The sequence below is a fragment of the Somniosus microcephalus genome, chromosome 6 (assembly GCF_052327205.1).
Source record: "Somniosus microcephalus isolate GS21.2 chromosome 6, FLI_Smic_1.0, whole genome shotgun sequence".
NCBI lineage: Eukaryota > Metazoa > Chordata > Chondrichthyes > Squaliformes > Somniosidae > Somniosus > Somniosus microcephalus.
Window position 1 is genome coordinate 11,733,107 of NC_140992.1, and position 20,839 is coordinate 11,753,945.

A 20,839-nucleotide genomic window follows, 5' to 3' on the forward strand; every position below is an offset into this window, starting at 1 on the left:
AATCCCATGAGCCCTAATTTTATTTAATAACCATTTGTGTGGCACCTTATCGAATGCCTTCTGAAAATCCAAATACACCACATCCACTGGTTCCCCCTTATCTATTCTGCTAGTTACAACCTCAAACAACTCTTAACAGATTCGTCAAACATGATTTCCCTTTCATAAATCTGTGTTGACTCTGCCCAATCCTATTATTATTTTCTAAGTGCCCTGTTACCACGTCCTTAATAATAGATTCTAGCATTTTCCCTACTACTGATGTCAGGCTAACTGGTCTGTAGTTCCCTGTTTTCTCTCTCCCTCCTTTCTTAAATAGTGGGGTTACATTTGCTACCTTCCAATCAGCAGGAACCGTTCTAGAATCTATGGAATTTTGGAAACTGACACTCAATACATCCACTATCTCCACAGCCGCCTCTTTCCAAACCCTAGGATGTAGGCCATCAGGTCCAGGGGATTGATCGGCTTTCAGTCCCATTTAATTTCTCCAGTACTATTTTTTTTTTTACTAATTTCTTTCAGTTCCTCATTCTTGCTAGACCCTTGGTTCTCCACTATTTCCGGGAGATTTTTTGTGTCTTCTCCCCTGAAGACAGACACAAAGTATTTGTTTCATTTCTCTGTCATTTCCTTATTCCCCATTATAATTTCTCCTGTCTTAGCCTGTAAGGGACCCACATTTACTTTCACAAATCTTTTCCTTTTTACCTACATACAGAAGCTTTTACAGTTTTTTTTGTCTCTCGCTAGTTTATTCTCCATTCTATTGTCCCTTTCTTTATCAATTTCTTGGTCCTCCTTTTGCTGAATTCTAAAATCCTCCCAACCCTCAGCCTTACTACTCTTTTTGGCAACATTATAAGCCTCTTCCTTTAATCTAATACTATCATTAACTTCTCTTGTTAGCCACTTTTCCTGTGGGGTTTTTGTGCCTTTAAAGGAAAGTATATTTGTTGTAAATTATTTATTAATTCTTTAAATGCTAGCCATTGCTTCTCTACCATACCTTTTTTTAATAACGTGCCACTTATCAGCCCAAGCCTGAATGTTGTCCAGATCTTGCTGCATGCGGGCATGGACTGCTTCATTAACTGAGGAGTTGTGAACGGAGCTGAACACTGTGCAATCATCATCGACCATCCCTACTTCTGACCGTATGATGGAGGTGGTTGGGCCTAGGACAATGCCCTGAGGAACTCTTAGTGATTGGATGGGGATTGGCTGTGATGCCCTAATATGGTGGGATTGCCTAGCTGACAACTCTCTGTCTATGGTCAGAGGTGGAGAATGGCCATTTGGGAATGTTACACGTGGGGGGGGATCAGTCCCTATGGAGCTGTATTTCAAGAAAGGCAAGGAGAAGAGAGAGGCATAGTCGAAAAGAAAGAGTTGCATTTTATATGGCTCCTTTCATGACCTTGGGATGTCCCAAAGTGCTTCACAGCCAACAAAGTACTTTGTGAAGTGCAGTCACTGTTGTAATGTAGGAAATGCAGCAGCCAATTTACGCACAGCAAGCTCCCACAAACAGCAATCTGATAACCAGATAATCTGTTTTAGTGATTTTGATTGAGGGATAAATATTGGCCCAGGTCTTCTAACGGGTAAAAGAATTCTGAGCCATTTGCGATGTGCTCTAACCGCAATGATGGTGATGACGTTACTGGATTCAGTAATAAAATATACGATCCTACGGTATTGTAGACTAACTGTGTGCTCATTATTGAGAAACGTTGTGTCAGCTGTGGCTCAGTGGGCAACACTCTTGCCTCTGAGTCAGAAGGTTGTGGGTTCAAGTCCCACTCCAGAGATTGAGCACATAAATTTAGGCTGACACTCCAGTGCAGTACTGAGGGAGTGCTGCACTCTCGGAGGTGCCGTCTTTCGGATGAGATGTTAAAGCCGAGGCCCCGTCTGCCCCCTCAGGTGGACGTAAAAGATCACATGGCACTAGTTCGAAGAAGCACAGGGGAGTTATCCCTGGTGTCCTGGGCCAATAGTTATCCCTCAACCCAACATCACTAAAACAGATTATCTGGTCATTATCACATTGCTGTTTGTGGGAGTTTGCTTTGTGCAAATTGGCTGCTGCGTTTCCGACATTACAACAGTGATTGCACTTCAAAAAGTACTTTGTTGGCCATAAAGCACTTTGAGATGTCTGGTGGTTGTGAAAGGTGCTATAGAAATGCAAGTCTTTTTTTAATATATAAACCAGACATTGACTCATTTACCTTGTGAGCTGTGGTTTCCTTTTATCACAGGAAAATGTATTGCTTCACTGAGTCCCGATCTATTAATTCACACTCGAGACTGTCAGTGCGCTGGCTCTTTGTTTTGTTAGGTGACGAATCAAGTTGTTTCTGTAAAGCGTCCCGTTCATGGAATGAGTGAGCAGCGCTGAATTGTTGTTCCTGTGATTCAGTGTGTCTTCTCTGATCAGCCTCTAGTCCTCCCGTTTCTCCCTCTTCTGTTTTGATTAGTTGATAAAGTACAAACTACTCAAATGTGGTGGCAAATGTTCACTTCGCCTCTTGCAGTGACTTAACTTTGTACATAAAGCACGGAGCTAGTAAAGGGCAGTTCAACAGCAACGATAGCGACTTGCATTTATATAGCGCCTTTTAGTGTCAGCCGTGACTCAGTTGGTAGCACCCTCGCCTCCGAGTCAGAAGGTTGTGGGTTCAAGTCCCGCTCCAGGGACTTGAGCACATCAAGCTAGGCTGACACTCCAGTGCAGTGCTGAGGGAGTGCCGCACTGTCGGAGGTGCCGTCTTTCAGATGAGACGTTAAACCGAGGCCCTGTCTGCTCTCAGGTGGACGTAAAAGATTCCATGGCCACTATTTCGAAGAAGAGCAGGGGAGTTATCCCTGGTGTCCTGGGCCAATAATCATCCCTCAATCAACATCACTAAAAAACAGATCATCTGGTCATTGATTTATTCATCTGGGCATCGCTGGCAAGGCCGGCATTTATCCCCCATCAACTAGCTGATTCTTCGGCAGCACCTCCCAAACCCGCGACCTCTACCACCTAGAAGGACAAGGGCAGCAGGCGTATGGGAACACCACCACCTCCAAGTTACACTCCGTCCTGACTTGGAAATATATCGGCTGTTCCTTCATCGTCGCTGGGTCAAAATCCTGAAACTCGCTTCCTAACCGCACTGTGGGAGCACCTTCACCACACGGACTGCAGCAGTTCAAGAAGGCAGCTCACCACCACCTTCTCAAGGGCAACTAGGGATGGGCAATAAATGCTGGCCTTGCCAGTGATGCTCGCATCCCGTGAACAACTTAAAAAAGAAGTTGCTCCTTGAGAAGGTGGTGGTGAGCCGCCGCCTTGACCCGCTGCAGTCTGAGTGGTGAAGGTACTCCCACAGTGCTGTTAGGGAGGGAGCTCCAGGATTTTGAGCCTTGTAGCAGTCTTTGATACAATTGAGTGATTGAGTTGCTCAGCCATTTCAGAGGGCAGTTAAGAGTCAAGCAGATTAGTGTGGGTCTGGAGTCACTTATAGGCCCAGACCAGGTAAGGATGACCGGTTTCCTTCCCTACAGGACAACAGTGAACCAATTGGGTTTTTCCAACAATCCAACAGCTTCATGGTCGCTTTTACTGAGACCAGTTTTTATTTCCAGATTTGTTTTAACTGAATTCAAATTTTTAAACTGCCTGCGGTGGGATTTGAACTCCTGTTCTCTGGGTTACTGGTCCAGGTCTCTGAGGTAGCTGATCTCTGCCGGTGTGATGATAGTGGGGTAAATATTTTCCTCAGCATCACTGGGCATGGGCACAGAGATCTCGACCGGGTTCCCAGTGCTGGTCAACACCATTGGAAAGTGCACATGAGGTAGAGTTGCCACCCCTCCAGGATTGCCCTGGAGTCTCCCTGAATTACACAGAACGTACAGCACAGAAACAGGCCATTTGGCCCATCTGGTCCATGCCGGTGTTTATGCTCCACACGAGCCTCCTCCCACCCCCTCTTCATCTCACCTTATCGGCATAACCTTCTATTCCTTTCTCCCTCATGTACTTATCTAGCTTCCCCTTAAATACATCTCTGCTATTCACCTCAACCACTCCCTGTGGTAGCGAGTTCCACATTCTCACCACTCTGGGTAAAGAAGTTGCTCCTGAATTTCCTATTGGGTTTATTAGTGACTGTCTTATATTTATGGCCCCAAGTTCTAGGGTCTCCCCACAAATGGAAACGCTTTCTCTACGTCTGCCCTATCGAACCCCTTCATAATTTTAAAGACCTCCATCGGGTCCCCCCACCGCCCCCCCCCCCCCCAGTCTTCTCTCTTCCAGAGAAAAGAGCCCCAGCCTGTTTCGTCTTTCCTGATAGTTATAACCTTTCGATTCTGGTATCAACAACAACTTGTATTTATATAGCGCTTTTAACGTCGTAAAACTTCCCAAGGCGCTTCACAGAAGAGTTTTAAGACAAAAAATCTGACGCCGATCCACATAAGGATAAATTGGGACCGGTGACCAAAAGCTTGGTCAAAGAGGTCGGTTTTAAGGAGCGTCTTAAAGGAGGAAAGAGAGATAGTGAGGCGGAGAGGTTTAGGGAGGGAATTTCAGAGCTTAGGGCCCAGGCAACAGAAGGCACGGCCACCAATGGTTGAGCGATTTATAATCGGGGATGCTCAAGAAGGCAGAATCATCCTTGTAAATGTTTTTTGTACCTTCTCCAGTCCTTTTTGTAATATGGAGGCCAGAACTGTTCATTGTATGAGGTTAATCTCTTTAGACACTGCTGCAAACAAACTAGGGAGAAAAATTATGGGTGCTTTGAAAATTTGTGTGCTTTATTTATTTTCTTTGAACAGTTTTGTTTAAATATCTGTAATGGGAGATGAACATAAAACATAAGAATTAGGAGCAGGAGTCGGGCATATGTCCCCTCGAGCCTGCTCAGCCATTCAATAAGATCATGGCTGATCTTCTACCTCAACTCCACTTTCCCACCCGATTTCCATATCCCTTGATTTCCGCCAGAGTCCAAAAATCTGTCTCCGCCTTGAATATACTCAACGATTCAGCATCTACAGCCCTTTGGGGCAGAGAATTCCAAAGATTCACCACCATCTGAGTGAAGAAATTTCTCCTCATCTCGGTCTTAAATGGACGACCCCTTATCCTGAGACTCTGCCTCCTAGTTCTAGACTCTCCAGCCAGGGGGGAAACAGCCTCTCGGCATCTACCGTGTCAATCAAGTGTTCTTGATTGTCAAGCAAGAACAAAGGCAGTGTGATTTGACGGTGAAGAATCAACTAAACGGGTAACCAATGGCGGGAGTGTGGGGTCGGGGCTGTGGCAGGCGGGAGAATGAAACCTCCAGGAATACATCAGAACTGCTAACTCCAGTTGAACATCGGGATAGTGTCATGTGAGGGCAGGATCAGAACTGTGATTCCTCCCTACAGTCAAATAGCCTGGTGGCGCTTGCTGTTTAAGCTCGGATGTGAATAGAGAATTGGGATCAAGATTGCAACACCACATGAGCCAGCAGGATAGGGGGTTGGGGAGTGGAAAGTCTCTGGTTCTGAGTTTAGTTGAGCTGTGGCCAGTCTTTTGGAGCCTAGCGCCTTGGGTTGCCAACTCTGGACATATTCCTGGAGCTTTCATCACATGACCTCCCACCTCCGACCACCCCGCCCATCTCCAATCATTTCACAACGAATCATTTCACAACTAATAAACTAAAGTGCTTATAGAATCATAGAAATTTACAGCATAGAAGGAGACCATTCGGCCCATCGTGTCCGTGCCGGCCGACAAAGAGCTCTCCAGCCTAATCCCACTTGCCAGCTCTTGGTCCGTAGCCCTGTAGGTTACGGCACTTCAAGTGCATATCCAAGGACTTTTTAAATGTGCTGAGGGTTTCTGCCTCTACCACCCTTTCAGGCAGTGAGTACCAGACCCCCACAACCCTCTGGGTGAGAACATTCTCAACACCCCTCTAAACTTTCTACCAATTACTTTAAATCTCTGCCCCCTGGTTATTGACCTTTTCTGCTAAGGGAAATAGGTCCTTCCTATCCACTCTATCTAGGCCCCTCATAATTTTATACACCTCAATTAAATCCCCCCTCAGCCTCCTCTGTTCCTAAGAAAACAACCCCAGTCTATCCAATCTTTCCTCATAGCTAAAATTCTCTAGTCCTGGCTAAAATTCTCTAGTCCTGGCAGCATCCTGGTAAATCTCCTCTGCACCCTCTCTAGTACAATCATATCCTTCCTGTAATGTGGTGACCAGAACTGCATGCAGTACTCTAGCTGTGGCCTAACTAGTGTTTTATACAGTTCAAGCGTAACCTCAAATAACAACAGAAAATGCTGGAAAAACTCAGCAGGCCAGGCAACATCCGTGGAGAGAAAATAGAGTCAACATTTCGGGTGAACCCTTTGTCAAGACTAAAGAAGCACAGGAAATGAAATAGATTAAGAGGCCAGGCTGGGAGAGAACAAAAGAGAAGTGAAGAGACATTAAGAGGTATTCAAAATGAGACGAGATGGTGATAGGACTAGTGGAGACAAAAGACGGCTCTAGATTAGGTGTGAAATGCGCTGACAGAATGGGAGACAGCTGCCATGTGGGAGAGAGGAAAAAAAGAAAGGGAGGGGAGGGAGGGGGAAGCCAAAACAAAAGGGTGGATAAAAAATATAAGTAAAAATGTAATAGGGGCCGAGTTTATGATCTGAAATTGTTGAACTCGATATTGAGTCCGGAAGGCTGTAAAGTGCCTAATTGGAAGATGAGGTGCTGTTCCTCGAGCATAACCTCCCTGCTCTTATATTCTATGCCTCAGCTAATAAAGGCAAGTATCCCATACGCTGCCTTAACCACCTTATCTACCTGTCCTGGTACCTTCAGAGATCTGTGAGCATGCACTCCAAGGTTCCTCTACACTTCTCAGTATCCTACTATTTATTGTGTATTCCCCTGCCTGTTGGCCCTCCCCAAATGCATTATCTCTCACTTCACCGGATTGAATTCCATTTGCCACTTTTCTGCCCACCTGACCAGTCCAAAGATATCTTCCTGCAGTCTACAGCTTTCTTCCTCACTATCAACCACGCGGCCAATTTTTGTATCATCTGCAAACTTCTTAATCATGCCCCCAACATTGAAGTCTATCATTGATTGATATGTACCACAAAAAGCAAGGGAACGAGTACTGAGCCCCGTGGAACCCCACTGGAAACAGCCTTCCAGTGACAAAAACATCCGTCGACCGTTACCCTTTGCTTCCTGCCACTGAGCCAATTTTGGATCCAACTTGCCACTTTCCATTGATCAAAAAAAGTCTCCCAGGATTTTTTGCAGTGGTGTCCTGGTGATTAATCTTTAATTCCTGGAGACTCCAGGACAATCCTAGATGGTTGGTAGGCTTGATAACTCCAAGTGTCCCATTGAAAGGGTAAAAGGAGAGTGACTGTGAACCAGTTTGCTTGTTGCTCCTAAATTATAGTACTGGTAGCAAAGACATGCGCTAACATTGAAGGAATTTGCATGCCTGTAATAACCTGTCTAAAGTCACATGAGTAATGGCGGAGCCCCAACTTGTTCCTGACAATTAGCCCATTGTCGGGAACATTATAGCGCTGTTTGAATGAACAACAGCAGCTCATACAGCACCTTTGATATGCAACACATCCCAAGGAGCTAGCCGGGCTGGTGAGGGGAGGAGAACATAAAACGGATCCAAGGAATGGGCCGTGATCCGTGGTGGGAGAGCTGGGAGGTGACTGAAAGCGCCATAGTTGATTCCGGTGCTAAAAGGGTTAAATTACGCGGACGAGGCTTGTATTCCTCAAGTGTTGAAGATTAAGGAGTGATCTGATTTGAGGTGTTTAAGATGATTAGAAGAGTTGAGAGGTTAGGGGGCTGGGGGGGAGTCAAGAACAAGGGGGCATCGGGTGACTGTCTGTGTGGAGTTTGCACATTCTCCCCGTGTTTGCGTGGGTTTCCTCCGGGTGCTCCGGTTTCCTCCCACAGTCCAAAGATGTGCGGGTTAGGTTGATTGGCTATGATAAATTGACCCTTAGTGTTAGGGGGATTAAATACGTGGGGTTACGGGGATAGGGTGGGATATGTGTTGGTGTAGGGGTTACGGGGATCGGGTGGGATATGTGTCGGTGCAGGCTCGATGGGCCGAAATGGCCTCTATCTGCACTGTGGGGTTTCTGTGATTCTGTGATAACCTTAAAATTAGAGCTAGGTCATTCAGGGGTGATGTCAGGAAGCAGTTCTTCACACAAAGGAAAAGTGCAAAATCTGGAAAATGGAGTTGAGATACAGATCAGCCATGATCTAATTGAATAGGTTCGAGGGGCTGAATGGCCTCCTCCTGCCTCTATGATCCATCCGAACACGCAAAGCTTTGGCTGTAACTTGTACAGCAAAACCACCACTTTCTTAAACAATAAGGTTTCCATTAACAAATGTAGCTATACCTTGTCCTTTCTGTCCTACTCTATCCTTTCCCAATCCCTTGCTGGAATTTTGATCTATTGTTAACATCCCTCTTTAATGGGAAGAAAGAAGGCGGAAGAGGATTAGAGTTTGGCGACTGAGCGAAAGTAAGAAATCGGGTGGGAGAGAAGACCAACTGACTAAGTGTGACCGCATAGAGACAGGAGGCAGCCATGCAGCCCCTCGAGCCTGTTCCGCCATTTCAATTGAGATCCTGGTTGATCTGTATCTTGACTCCATTTACCCGCCTTTGCTTCATATCCCTTGATACCCTTACCCAGCAAAAAATCTATCGCGGTCAGTCTTGAAAATTTCAACTGACCCCCAGCATCCACAGCTTTTTGGGGGAAGAGTGTTTCAGATTTCCACTACCCTTTGTGTGAAAAACTGCTTCCTGATTTCATTGGTGACATCTGTTCTCTCCGGTGAATGCAGAAGATCCCATGACACCATTAGAATAGCTGGGGAGTTATCCCGGTGTCCTGGCCAATATTATTCCTCAACCAACACTTTTATAAAAAAAAACAAGATTACCCGCTCATTTATCTCGTTGCTGTTTGTGGGAGCTTGCTGTGCGCAAATTGGCTGCCACATTTCCTCTATTACAACCGTGAGTATATTTCTAGCTGTGAAGCAATTTGGGATGTCTTGAGAAGGTGAAAGGCAGTACAGTATATAAATACAAATGAAAGGGATATAAAGACACTGGAGAAGGTGGAAAAAATATTTACTAGGATGATCCCAGAACTGAGTGGTTATACCCATCGGGAAAGATTGATTTTTTTTTTTGATAACGCTCCTGTGAAGCACCTTGGGACGTTTTACGATGTTAAAGTCATTATATAAATGCAAGTTGTTGGGCAATTTGCATCGAAATCCTTTCCACCACGGCAAACTAAAATTGTCAGCCAGTTTTTCTATTGAAGGTCTTCTTGGCATCCTATGGCAGCATATGGCTTGTTCCTGCATCAGGAGGCACAGTGTGTGATCATCGGGATCCAACTGATGTCATCCCTCCCCCTTCAATCCTGTTTGGTCCAGGTAACTTGAATTCAGTGGACAGCGTCTTGGCTGGACTCCAAATGAGACAATCGAGGAGTGACGTGGACTACTCGTCCTTTTTTTGAGTGCAAGTGCCGGGGCCGCTGGCTGAAAATTAGGGAGAGCAAAAATAGGATCTACAAGAATTGAAGGGGATGCGACTGTCGGGAAACATTGAGCAGGCTGGGGCTCATTTCTCTGTTGAAGAGTAGACCTGATGGATGTGTTTAAAATTATGAAGGGGTTCGATAGGGTGGGATGTGGAAAAACTGTTGTGGGTGAGTCCAGAACAAGGGGGCATAAATAATATAGCATTTGCATAGAATGTACAGCACAGAAACAGGCCATTTGCCCCAACCCATCCATGCTGGCATTTATGCTCCACTCTAACTCTATCAGCATGACCCTCTATTCCCTTCTCCCTCATGTGCTTATCTAGCCTCCCCTTAAATGCATCTATACTAATCCACAATAAAAACTGAAAATGCTGGAAACACTCAGCAGGTCAGGCAGCATCTTGGAATCGTAGAAATTTACGGCACAGAAGGAGGCCATTCGGCCCATCGTGTCTGCACCGGCCGAAAAAGAGCCATCCAGCCTAATCCCACTTTCCATCTTGGTCCGTAGCCCTGTAGGTTAAACCACTTCAAGGGCATATCCAAATACATTTTAAATGTGATGAGGGTTTCTGCCTCTACCACCCTTTTTCAGGCAGTGAGTTCCAGACCCCCACCACCCTCTGGGTGAAAACATTTCTCCTCAACTCCCCTCTAATCCTTCTATCCATTACTTTAAATCTATGCCCCCTCGTTATTGACCCCTCTACTAAGGGAAATAAATCCTTCCTATCCACTCTATGTAGGCCGCTCATAATTTTATACACCTCAATTAAATTTCCCCTCAACCCCCTCTGTTTCAATTTTCAGATTTTAACCTAACTCACTAGGCGGGAAATGGCGGGGGGGGTTCAGTTCGGCTGCCCATTTTACGCCCTGCCCGATATTAATGGAGAGTGAAATCGGGCAGGGTGTAAAACAGTGGAGAGAGAAAAACCGAGTTAACGTTTCAGGTCGGATGACCTTTCATCAGAACTGGGAAAAAGTTTCGAGATGTAACCGGTTTTTAAGCAAGTGCAGGGGGCAGGGAAAAGAGGGAGGGGAGGAAAGAACGAAAGGGAAGGTCGGCGATCGGGCGGAGGGCAGGAGAGATTAAATGACAAAAGGGATGATGGTGTGAGGCCAAAGGGGGGTGGTTCTGGGACCAAGTAAAGAAACAAAAGATGGGTCTAGAGGAGGTGTAACTGGCAACAGCAGAATCTTTACCAGTGTCTGTTGTCTGGGAAGAATTAGTGGTTGTGACCTGAAATTGTTGAACGCTAAGGGGCTTAAATATACAATAGTCACTAACTGGGCAAATAAAAAATAATTTCGGAGGAATTTCTTTACACAGAGTGGTGAGGATGTGAAGTGGTCAAAGCAGAGAGTGTTGTTGTATTTAAAGGGAGGCTTGATGCATACATGAGCGACAGGCAGGAGGCTCATGTGGAGCATAACTAGCTCAGGCCAGTTGGGTCGACGGGCCTGTTCCTGTGCTCTAGATTCTATGCAAACAAAGACGCCAAGCCTTCATCCAAAGGTGGAGTAAGGGGAAGGTCAGCAAAGTGCACATTCTGCAAGGTTACGGGGGGCTTTTAGAAGGACTTGCATTTCATTACGGCCCCAAACTGCTTCACAAAGCAGTGAGGAAAAAAATAAAGAAATTCTTGCATTTCTATAGCGCCTTTCACAACCTCAGGATGTCCCAAAGCTCTTCACAACCAATGAAGTACTTTTGAAGCGTAGTCACCGTTGTAATGTAGGAAACGAGGCCGCCAATTGTGCACAGCAAGCTCCCACAAACAGCAATGTGATAATGACCAGATCATCTGGTTCTTTTGTGGTGTTGATTGAGGGATAAATGTTGGCCCCAGGATACCCAGGGAGAACTCCCCCCCCCCCCCCCCCCCCGCTCTTCTTCGAAATAGTGGCCGTGGGATCTTTTACATCCACCAGAGAGAGCAGGTGGGGACCTCGGTTTAACATCTCATCCGAAAGACGGCACCTCCGACCAGTGTGACGCTCCCTTGGCACTGGGAGGGTCGGCCATGGTGCGTGTCTGCAGATATCGGATGTGGACGGAGTCCTCTATGACTGCGAAGCCTCTCGTTGTTGAAAAGCCCGTTTTGCTGAGGTTTCTCGAACAGGACCACTTTGGCCCAGGCATTCATAAATCTACATTGCTGCAAAAAGGTGAAAATAGTCCTAAGGATTCGCAATTCACTGCCATTGTGGGCAGCCCAAAGTGATCTATGTTTAGGAGCCTTTAAAAGGGGATGCGTTCTCGGGTGAGTTTGAGTTACAGGGAGCGGTCTTGGTGTAAATAATGTTTAGCTCGCTGTAAGTTTATTTTTGCAATCTTCAGTACTGTCATTGAGAAGTATCCCCGTTCAATTAACATCTTGCATTTACATAGCGCCTTTTAGGATCGTAGGTGCTTCACGAGCATAATCAGACAATATTTGACACCGAGCCACATAAGATATTAGAACAAAGAGATCGGTTTTAAGGACCGTCTTAAAGGAGGAGAGACAGGCGGAGAGGTTGAGGGAATTCCAGAGCTCGGGGCCCGGGCAGCTGAAGGCACGGCCATCAGTTGAGGAGTAAAGAAAATCTGGGATGCACAAGAGGCCAGAATTGGAGGCGTGCAGATATCTCGGGGGTTGTGGGGCTGGAGGAGGTTACATTGATAGGGAGCGGTGAAGCCATGGAGGGATTTGAAAACCAGGATGAGAATTTTAAAATTGAAGAGTTCCTGGACCGGGAGCCAGTGTCGTCGTCGTCGTCGTCTTAGGCAGTCCCTCGGAACCGAGGATGACTTGCTTCCACACTAAGAGTTCTCGGTTGTCTGATGAGTCCAATGCGGGACCTACAGTCTCTGTCACAGGTGGGGCAGACGGTGGTTGAAGGGGGCGCGTGGGTGGGGTGCTTGGGTTGACGTGCGCTGCTTCCGCTTGCTCCCGGCGAGACTCGAGGTGTTCGGCGCCTTCCCGGATGATTCTCCTCCACTTTGTGCGCTCTTGGGTCAGGGATTCCCAGGTGTCAGTGTTGACCTGAGCGAGAGCCAGGGTGGGTGATGGATGAACGGGACTCGGTGCGAGTTAGGACACGGGGGGCAGCCGTGTTTTGGATGAGCTCCAGTTTACGGAGGATGCAAGGTGGGAGGCCGGCCAGGATTCTCCAAATACGAGGCCAGGTTTTGTGTGCCGATTAGTTTGATGCACTTTCTGGACCTAGTCTGCTCTTTAACAGCAGAGCGAGGAGGCGTTTGCACTTGGCTGTGAGTCTAACATTGGAGTGTAGTCATCAGTAATTTTGAGAGGATGTATTCCTAATCCAGTGAGGGTTGTCAACCTTCCAGGATTGTCTTGGGGTCTCCAGGAATTGAAGATGAATCTCCCCGGACACCACTGCGTGCAAACCCAGGGAGGAACATCATAGAGGCATTAAAGCCTACCTCTTTGACCAAGCTTTTGTGTCGCATGTCCTAATATCTCCTTAACATGGCTCAGTCTCAATTTTGTTACCCAAGGAAGGATATACTTGCCATAGAGGGAGTGCAATGAAGGTTCACGAGATTGATTCCTGGGATGGCGGGACTGTCGTATGAGAAGAGATTGAGTAAACTAGGCCTGTATTCTCTTGAATTCAGAAGAATGAGAGGGGATCTCATTGAAGCATACAAAATTATTACAGGGCTTGATAGGGTGGATGCTGGGAGAATGTTTCCCTTGGCTGGGGAGTCTCGAACCAGGGGACACAGCCTCAGGATAAAGGGTCGGCCATTCAGGACTGAGATGAGAAGAAATTTCTTCACACAGAGGGTGGTGAATCTTTGGAATTCTCTACCCCAGAGGGCTGTGGAGGCTCAGTCATTGGTATATTCAAAACAGAAGTCGATAGATTTCTGACTAGTAAGGGCATCAAGGGATATGGCGATAGGGCCGGTGAATGGAATTGAGGCAGAAGATCAGCCATGATCTCATTGAATGGCAGAGCAGGCTCGAAGGGCCGAATGGCCTACTCCTGCTCCTATTTCTTATGTTCTTATGTTCTTTTAATGGCTCCTGTGAAGCGCCTTGTGATGTTTTACTATGTTAAAGGCGCTGTATAAATGCAAGTTGTTGTTGGTGTTCCCTGGACTTGGAAGGAGAGGGGGAAGTCTCGGTAGCCAGTGACTCCTGCAGGAATGTGTTTGGGCGAGAGCAGGATCTGTCTGGACTGTGATGGCCAACGCTGTCCTTGGGGAACTGGGTGAGGCACTGGGGGAAACACTGAGCAAAGGTACACCGACAGGAGGCAGCAGATCAGGAAGGAGAGACAATTGATCGTAAAAATCGTATTTAAAGAAAAAACAACTGCTACAAAACCAATTCTCTCTCACGTGACTGATGCAGAGAAAGATTGATTTCCTGCTGAATTTTTATTCAAGAACTGCTTTGACCTTTTTAAGGTTTAAAGCGCAGTGCGAGCTGATTGGAGTGGGAAACCACAATCGCAGTATTTCATCTCTCGGCTCTTCACGCTGGCTCTCACTGGGTTCGCTGGCGCATGTGCGGAGATGGGTTTGAGGGCAATGTGTGGCTCTCTCCACTTTCAAAAATGTGTGAATCGATTGTGAAAGGCGCACCCTTCTCTTGACTCCATCTACCCTACTTGGTTCCGCAACCCTTAATACCTTTACCCAACAAAAACTTACCGATCTCAGTTTGGGAATTTTCAATTGACCCCTAGCCTCAACAGCTTTTTGGGGGAGAGAGTTCCAGATTTCCACTACCCTTTGTGTGAAGAAGTGCTTCCTGACATCACCCCTGAACGGCCTGGCTCTAATTTTAAGGTTATGCCCCCTTGTTTTGGACTCTTTTTTTTGCCCCCCCCCCCCCCCCCCACACGAGAGAAAATCGTTTCTCTCTTATCCACCCTATCGACTTCTTTAATTATCTTAAACATTTATAACAGCAACAACAACAACTTGTATTTGCACCTTGTGTTCAAATCACTCCACGGCCTCACCCCTCCCTATCTCGGTAACCTCCTCCAGCCCCACAGCCCCCCGAGATCTCTGCACTCCTCCAATTCTGGCCTCTTGAGCATCCCCGATTTGAATCGCTCCACCATTGGCGGCCGTGCCTTCAGCTGTCTGGAACCCCAAGCTCTGGAATTCCCTCCCTAAACGTCTCCACCTCTCTACCTCTCTCTCAACAACAACTTGTATTTATATAGCACCTGTAACGTAGTAAAACGTCCCAAGACGCTTCACAGGAGAAAAAAATTTGACACCGAGCCACATGAGCAATTAGGGCAGGTGACCAAAAGCCTGGTCAAAGAGGTAGTTGTAAGACATGCCTTAAAGGAGGAAAAAGAGGCAGCGAGGCTCAGGCAGGGAATTCCAGAGCTTCGGACCCAGGCAGCTGAAGGCACGGCCGCCGATGGTTCTGCGATTATAATCCAGAATGCTCGAGGGCAGAATTAGAGGAGTGCAGATATCTCTTTTTGTGGGGCTGGAGGATATTCCAGAGATAGGGAGGGGCGAGGCCATGGAGGGATTTGAAAACAAGCATGAGCATTTTGAAATCGAGGCGTTGCTTAACCAGCTCATCCAGAACTGGATGTCTGACGAGCAGTCAGACAATTTAGAGACCGTGGATGGGCCGAGAGAGGTGATGATGAGGTAGAGCTGGGTGTCGTCCGCGTACATGTGGAAACTGACGCTGTGTTTTCGGATGATGTCGCCAAGTGGCAGCATGTAGATGAGAAATAGGAGGGGGACAAGGATAATCCTTGGGGGACCCCAGAGGTAACGATGCGGGAGTGGGAAGAGAAGCCATTGCAGGTGATTCTCTGTCTACGATTAGATAGATAAGAATGGAACCAGGCGAGTGCAGTCCCACCTAACTCTACGATAGTGGAGAGGAGTTGGAGAAGGATGGAGTGGTCACCTGTGTCAAAGGCTGTAGACAAGTTGAGGAGGGATAGTTTACCTTTGTCAGAGTCACAAACGAGGTCATTTGTGACTTTGAGAGCTGTTTTGGTACAGTGGCAAGGGCGGAAACCAGATTTGAGGGATTCAAACATGGAGTTGCGGGAAAGAAGGAAGAAAGACTTGCATTTATATAGTGCCTTTCACGACCACCAGACAGCTCGATGTTTTACAGCCAATGAAGGACTTTTGAAGTGCAGTCACTGTTCTAATGTGGGAAACGCGGCAACCAATTTGCACACAGCAAGCTCCCACAAACAGCAACGTGATTTTGACCAGATAATCTGTTTTTGTTAGGTTGATTGAAGGATAAATATTGGCCCAGGACACCGAGGAGAACCCCCCTGCTCCTCTTCGAAATAGTGCCCTGGAATCTTTTACATCCACCCGAGAGGGCAGACGGGGCCTCAGGTTAACATCTCACCCAAGACGACACCTCCGACAGTGCAGCACTCCCTCAGCACTGCACTGGAGCGACAGCCTAGATATTTTTAATTTTTTTTTTAATGTGCTCAAGTCCCTGGAGTGGGACATGAACCCACGACCTTCTGACTCAGAGGCAAGAGTGCTGCCCACTGAGCCACAGCTGACACTGCAATGATGGGCATGGATATACAGCACCTGTCACAACCTCGATGTCCCCAAGCACTTCGCAGCCAGTGAAGCAGACTTGAAGTGCAGTCACTGTTGTGTAGGTTGAATGTGGCCACTTGGTGCACATCAAGATCCCGCAAAGTGTTGAAGCAGTTGACATGCAACGAGACCTGGGTGTCCTTGTGCACCAGTCGCTGAAGGTAAGCATGCAGGCGCAGCAGGTGGTTAAGAAGGCAAATGGTATGTTGGCCTTTGTAGCGAGGGGGTTTGAGTACAGGAACAAGGATGTCTTGCTGCAGTTGTACAGGGCCTTGGTGAGACCACATCTTGAATATTGTGTGCAGTTATGGTCGCCTTATCTGAGGAAGGATGTTCTTGCCATGGAGGGAGTGCAGCGAAGATTCACCAGGCTGATACCTGGGATTGCAGGAATGACGTATGAGGAGAGATTGGGTCGATTGGGCTTATACTCGCTGGAGTTGAGAAGAATGAGAGGGGATCTCATTGAAACTTATAAAATTCTGACAGGACTAGACAGACTAGATGCAGGAAGGATGTTCCCGATGGTCGGGGAGTCCAGAACTAGGGGTCACAGTCTAAGGATAAGGGGTAAGCCATTTAGGACAGAGATGAGGAGGAATTTCTTCACCCAGAGAGTGGTGAACCTGTGGAATTCTGTACCACAGAAGGCAGTAGAGGCCAATTCATTAAATATATTCAAGAAGGAGTTGGCTATATTTCTTAAGGCTAAAGGGATCAAGGGATATGGGGAGAAGGCAGGGACAGGGTACTGAAATTGGATGATCAGCCATGATCTCATTGAATGGCGGAGCAGGCTCGAGGGGCCGAATGGCCTACTCCTGCTCCTATCTTCTATGTTTGATCTGGTTGTGGTGGTGAATGTTGGTCAGGGCATCAGGAAAACGCTCTGTTCCTTTTTTTGAACAGTGGCAGTGTCTATCTTTTTTAAATCTGTGTTTAATGCTTCCTTTTGGAGGAGCAGCCTTTCTGAGAACTGGTGATGCTCCGTTGAGATTAGAGATTGAGGGATAATCGAATCGAGGTGTTTAAAATGATAAAAGGATTCGATTGGGTAGAGACAGTGAAACTATTTCCTCTGGTGGGCGAGTCTGGAACAAGGGGGTATAATCTTAAAATTTAGAGCCAGGCCATTCAGGAGTGGTGGAAATCTGGAACATTCTTCCCCCTCAAAAGCTTGTGGACGCTGGGATCAGGTTGAAATTTTCAAGACTGAGATTTCAGTTAGGCAAGTGTTAAGCGGGTCAATGGAGTTGAGCACGGGAACACCACCACCTCCAAGTTCCCCTCCAAGTCACACACCATCCTGACTTAGAAATATATCACCGATCCTCCATCGTCGCTGGGTCAAAATCCTGGAACTCCCTCCCTACCAGCACTGTGGGAGCACCTTCACCACACGGACTGCAGCGGTTCAAGAAGGCAGCTCGCCACCACCTTCTCAAGGGGCAACTGGGGATGGGCAATAAATGCCGGCCTTGCCAGCCACGCCCACACCCCATTAAAAAATAACGAATTAAAAAAAGATATAAATCCGCCACGATCTAATTGAATGGCGGGACAGACTCAAGGGGCTGAATGCCCGCCTCCTGTTCCCAAAATGCTGCACTCCCTCAGTACTGTTTCAGGGTGTTGGCTTCAGTCGGGATTCTGAATCTTGAGGGGGTGGGGGGGAAAGGCATGGATGCTACCAACTGCTGGACTGGCAATAATGGGGGTGGGAGAGGGGGAAGCTGAGGCGGCAACATATGGTTTACCTTACAGATGTCACTGATTGCATTGTTGTGAGTTTTCTTTGAATAACCTGCATTCCTTGACGAGTTGTAACTCTCTGCTTTTGTGTTTTTTTGCAGGATCCTGCTGGTATTTTTGAACTGGTCGAACTTGTTGGCAATGGCACATACGGGCAGGTTTACAAGGTAACTCTCTCTTTTTCTTTCTCTCTCTCTCTCCTGGCTTCTTTGTAAAGCTATTGTTGTTGGGTCAGAGGTGGCAGGAACCAACAGCGTGGCACTGACGCTGGGCAGAGTATTGGCAATGGTCTAAGCACCGAGAGTCAGGGAATCGTCTTTTGAGTTTGTGGGAGTGAGTGTTTCTCTCCTGGGTTGCTGGCTCTCAGCCTGGCTGCTCTCAGTCGACGTATGAACCAGCCAAATTCAGAAACGTTGTGTAATTTGGCCAAAGTCGTACCTGACACTTGAGGGTAGGAGAGGGGTCTCGGTTAAGCTTCGTAGCCCAGTTTTTGGGGGGGGGAGGAGAGAGAGAGTGTGTGTGGGAAAGAGAGTCTTTAGGACTGGAGGGAGGGTAATTGAGTTTAAAATATATATATATATCTCTAAAGGCTGTTGTGATGTTCAAGATCCATCCAACCGGGTAGTGGAAGAGTCTGTCCGACTGGCTGTGGGAAGGCGGGGCTCCCCGAGGATTGACGTTTCGGGCGACCAATGGGAAGGAGTGCGGGGGCAGGGGGGTGGTTGGAGGCCGGAGATCATGTGATGTAGTAACCTCCAGGAGCCAGAGGGGCACCGATGTAATTCAGTGTACTTATTTTAAAGTCGTACATCTGTCTTTTATTTATATACAGTATAATGTTTGGATTTTTTAAATCATCGTTTGCAGCTAAACAGCCAAAACTTACGGCAGTTGGTGAAATGGAGAAATAGGCCCCAATTTTAAATAACAACAATTTGTATTTATACAGCTCCTTTAGAAACATAGGAGTCGGCCATTCGAGCCTGCTCCGCCATGCAATATGACCATGGCTGATCCTCTATCTCAATACTATATTCCCGCTCTCTCCCCATACCCCTTGATGCCTTTTGTGTCTAGAAATCTATCTATCTCCTTCTTTAAATATAAAGCCTTCTGTGGTAGAGAATTCCACAGGTTCACCACCCTCTGAGTGAAGAAATTTCTCCTCATCTCAGTCCTAAATGTCCTACCCTGTATCCTGAGACTGTGACCCCTCGTTCTAGACCCCCCAGCCAGGGGAAACATCCTCCCTGCATCCAGTCTGTCTAGCCCTGTCAGAATTTTATACATTTCAACGAGATCCCCCCTCATTCTTCTAAACTCTAGTGAATACAGGCCTAGTCGACCCACTCTCTCCTCATACGACAGTCCTGCCAACCCAGGAATCAGTATGGTGAACCTTCGCTGCACTCCCTCTATGGCAAGTATATCCTTTCTTGGGTAAGGAGACCAAAACTGCACACAGTACTCCAGGTGTGGTCTCACCAAGGCCCTGTACAACTGTAGTAAGACATCCTTGTTCCTGTATTCAAATCCTCTTGCAATGAAGGCCAACATATTATTTGCCTACCTAACTGCTTGCTGCACCTGCATGTTTGCTTTCAGTGACTGGTGTACAAGGACACCCAGGTCCCTTTGTACATCAACATTTCCCAATCTCCCAATCTATCACCATTTAAATACTCTGCCTTTGTTTTTCCTACCGAAGTGGATAACTTCACATTTATCCACATTATACTGCATCTGCCATGTATTTGCCCACTCACTCAACTCGTCTAAATCGCCTTGAAGCCTCTTTGCATCCTCCTCGCAACTCACAATCCCACCTAGTTTTGTCATCAGCAAACTTGGAAATATTACATTTGGTTCCCTCATCCAAATCATTGATATATATCGTGAATAGCTGGGGCCCAAGCACTGAACCCTGCGGTACCCCACTAGTCACCGCCTGCCACCCCAAAAAAGACCCATTTATTCTTACTCTCTGTTTCCTGCCTGTTAACCAATTCATGCCAGTATATTACCCCCAATCCCATGTGCTTTAATTTTACACACTCACCTCTTATGTGGGACTTTATCAAAGGCCTTCTGAAAATCCAAATACACCACATCCACTGGTTCTCCCTTATTTATTCTACCAGTTACATCCTACTGGAGTTTTTTGAGGATGTAACATGGTAAAATATCCCAAGGCGCTTCACAGGAGTGATTATCAAACAAAACTTGACTCTGAACCGCACGAGGACAGGTCAAAGAGGTAGGTTTAAAGGAGGAGAGCGAGGCGGAGAGGTTTAGGGAGGGAATTCCAGAGCTCAGGGCCCCGGCAGCTGAAGGCACGGCTACCAATGGTGGAGTGATAAAAATTGGGGATGCTCAAGAGGCCAGAATTGGAGGAGCTTGGAGATCTCCAAGGGTTGTGGGGTTGGAGGAGATTACAGAGATAGGGAGGGGGTGAGGCCATGGAGGGATTTGAAAACAAGTATGAGAATTTTAACTCCAGTGGGTTTTGGATGGGTGGTGATGGGAGTTGGAGACTCTCCCTCTGCTCCTGAAATGCGGTCTGGGTTATTTTAACTCGCTGGCCTCGTTTAAATCTCACCGGCTATCGCGCCCGATGGAGGCGGGATTGGGTTCTGGTGTGGGAGGTTACACGGAGGTCATGCATTCAGGAATTGGGGCGGGGGTGTCCTAAGCTTTCCTTGTGTGGCCCAGAGGACCACTCCTTGCTCTTGATGCCCACACTTGCTCCTTCTACATCGTCCGGGGCTGTTCCCCTCCCAGCCCGGGTTTGGGCTGAGCGGGGGCCGTTAGCTATTTGTTAACCGAGGCCGATTGTTCCGGGTTCT

General features: G+C 47.2%; 1 protein-coding gene across 8 annotated transcripts in view; it reads left to right on the forward strand.

Annotated features, from left to right (window-relative positions):
• The window catches only part of LOC147115454 (TRAF2 and NCK-interacting protein kinase-like), a 218,749-nt gene that overhangs the window by 14,041 nt on the left and 183,869 nt on the right, over nt 1–20,839 (forward strand). For all 8 annotated transcript variants that reach the window (XM_085989725.1, XM_085989722.1, XM_085989718.1 and 5 more), the window contains exon 2: nt 18,095–18,160. In XM_085989725.1, coding sequence (XP_085845851.1) covers nt 18,095–18,160 — 66 coding nt within the window. The remainder of the gene's footprint in view (nt 1–18,094; nt 18,161–20,839) is intronic.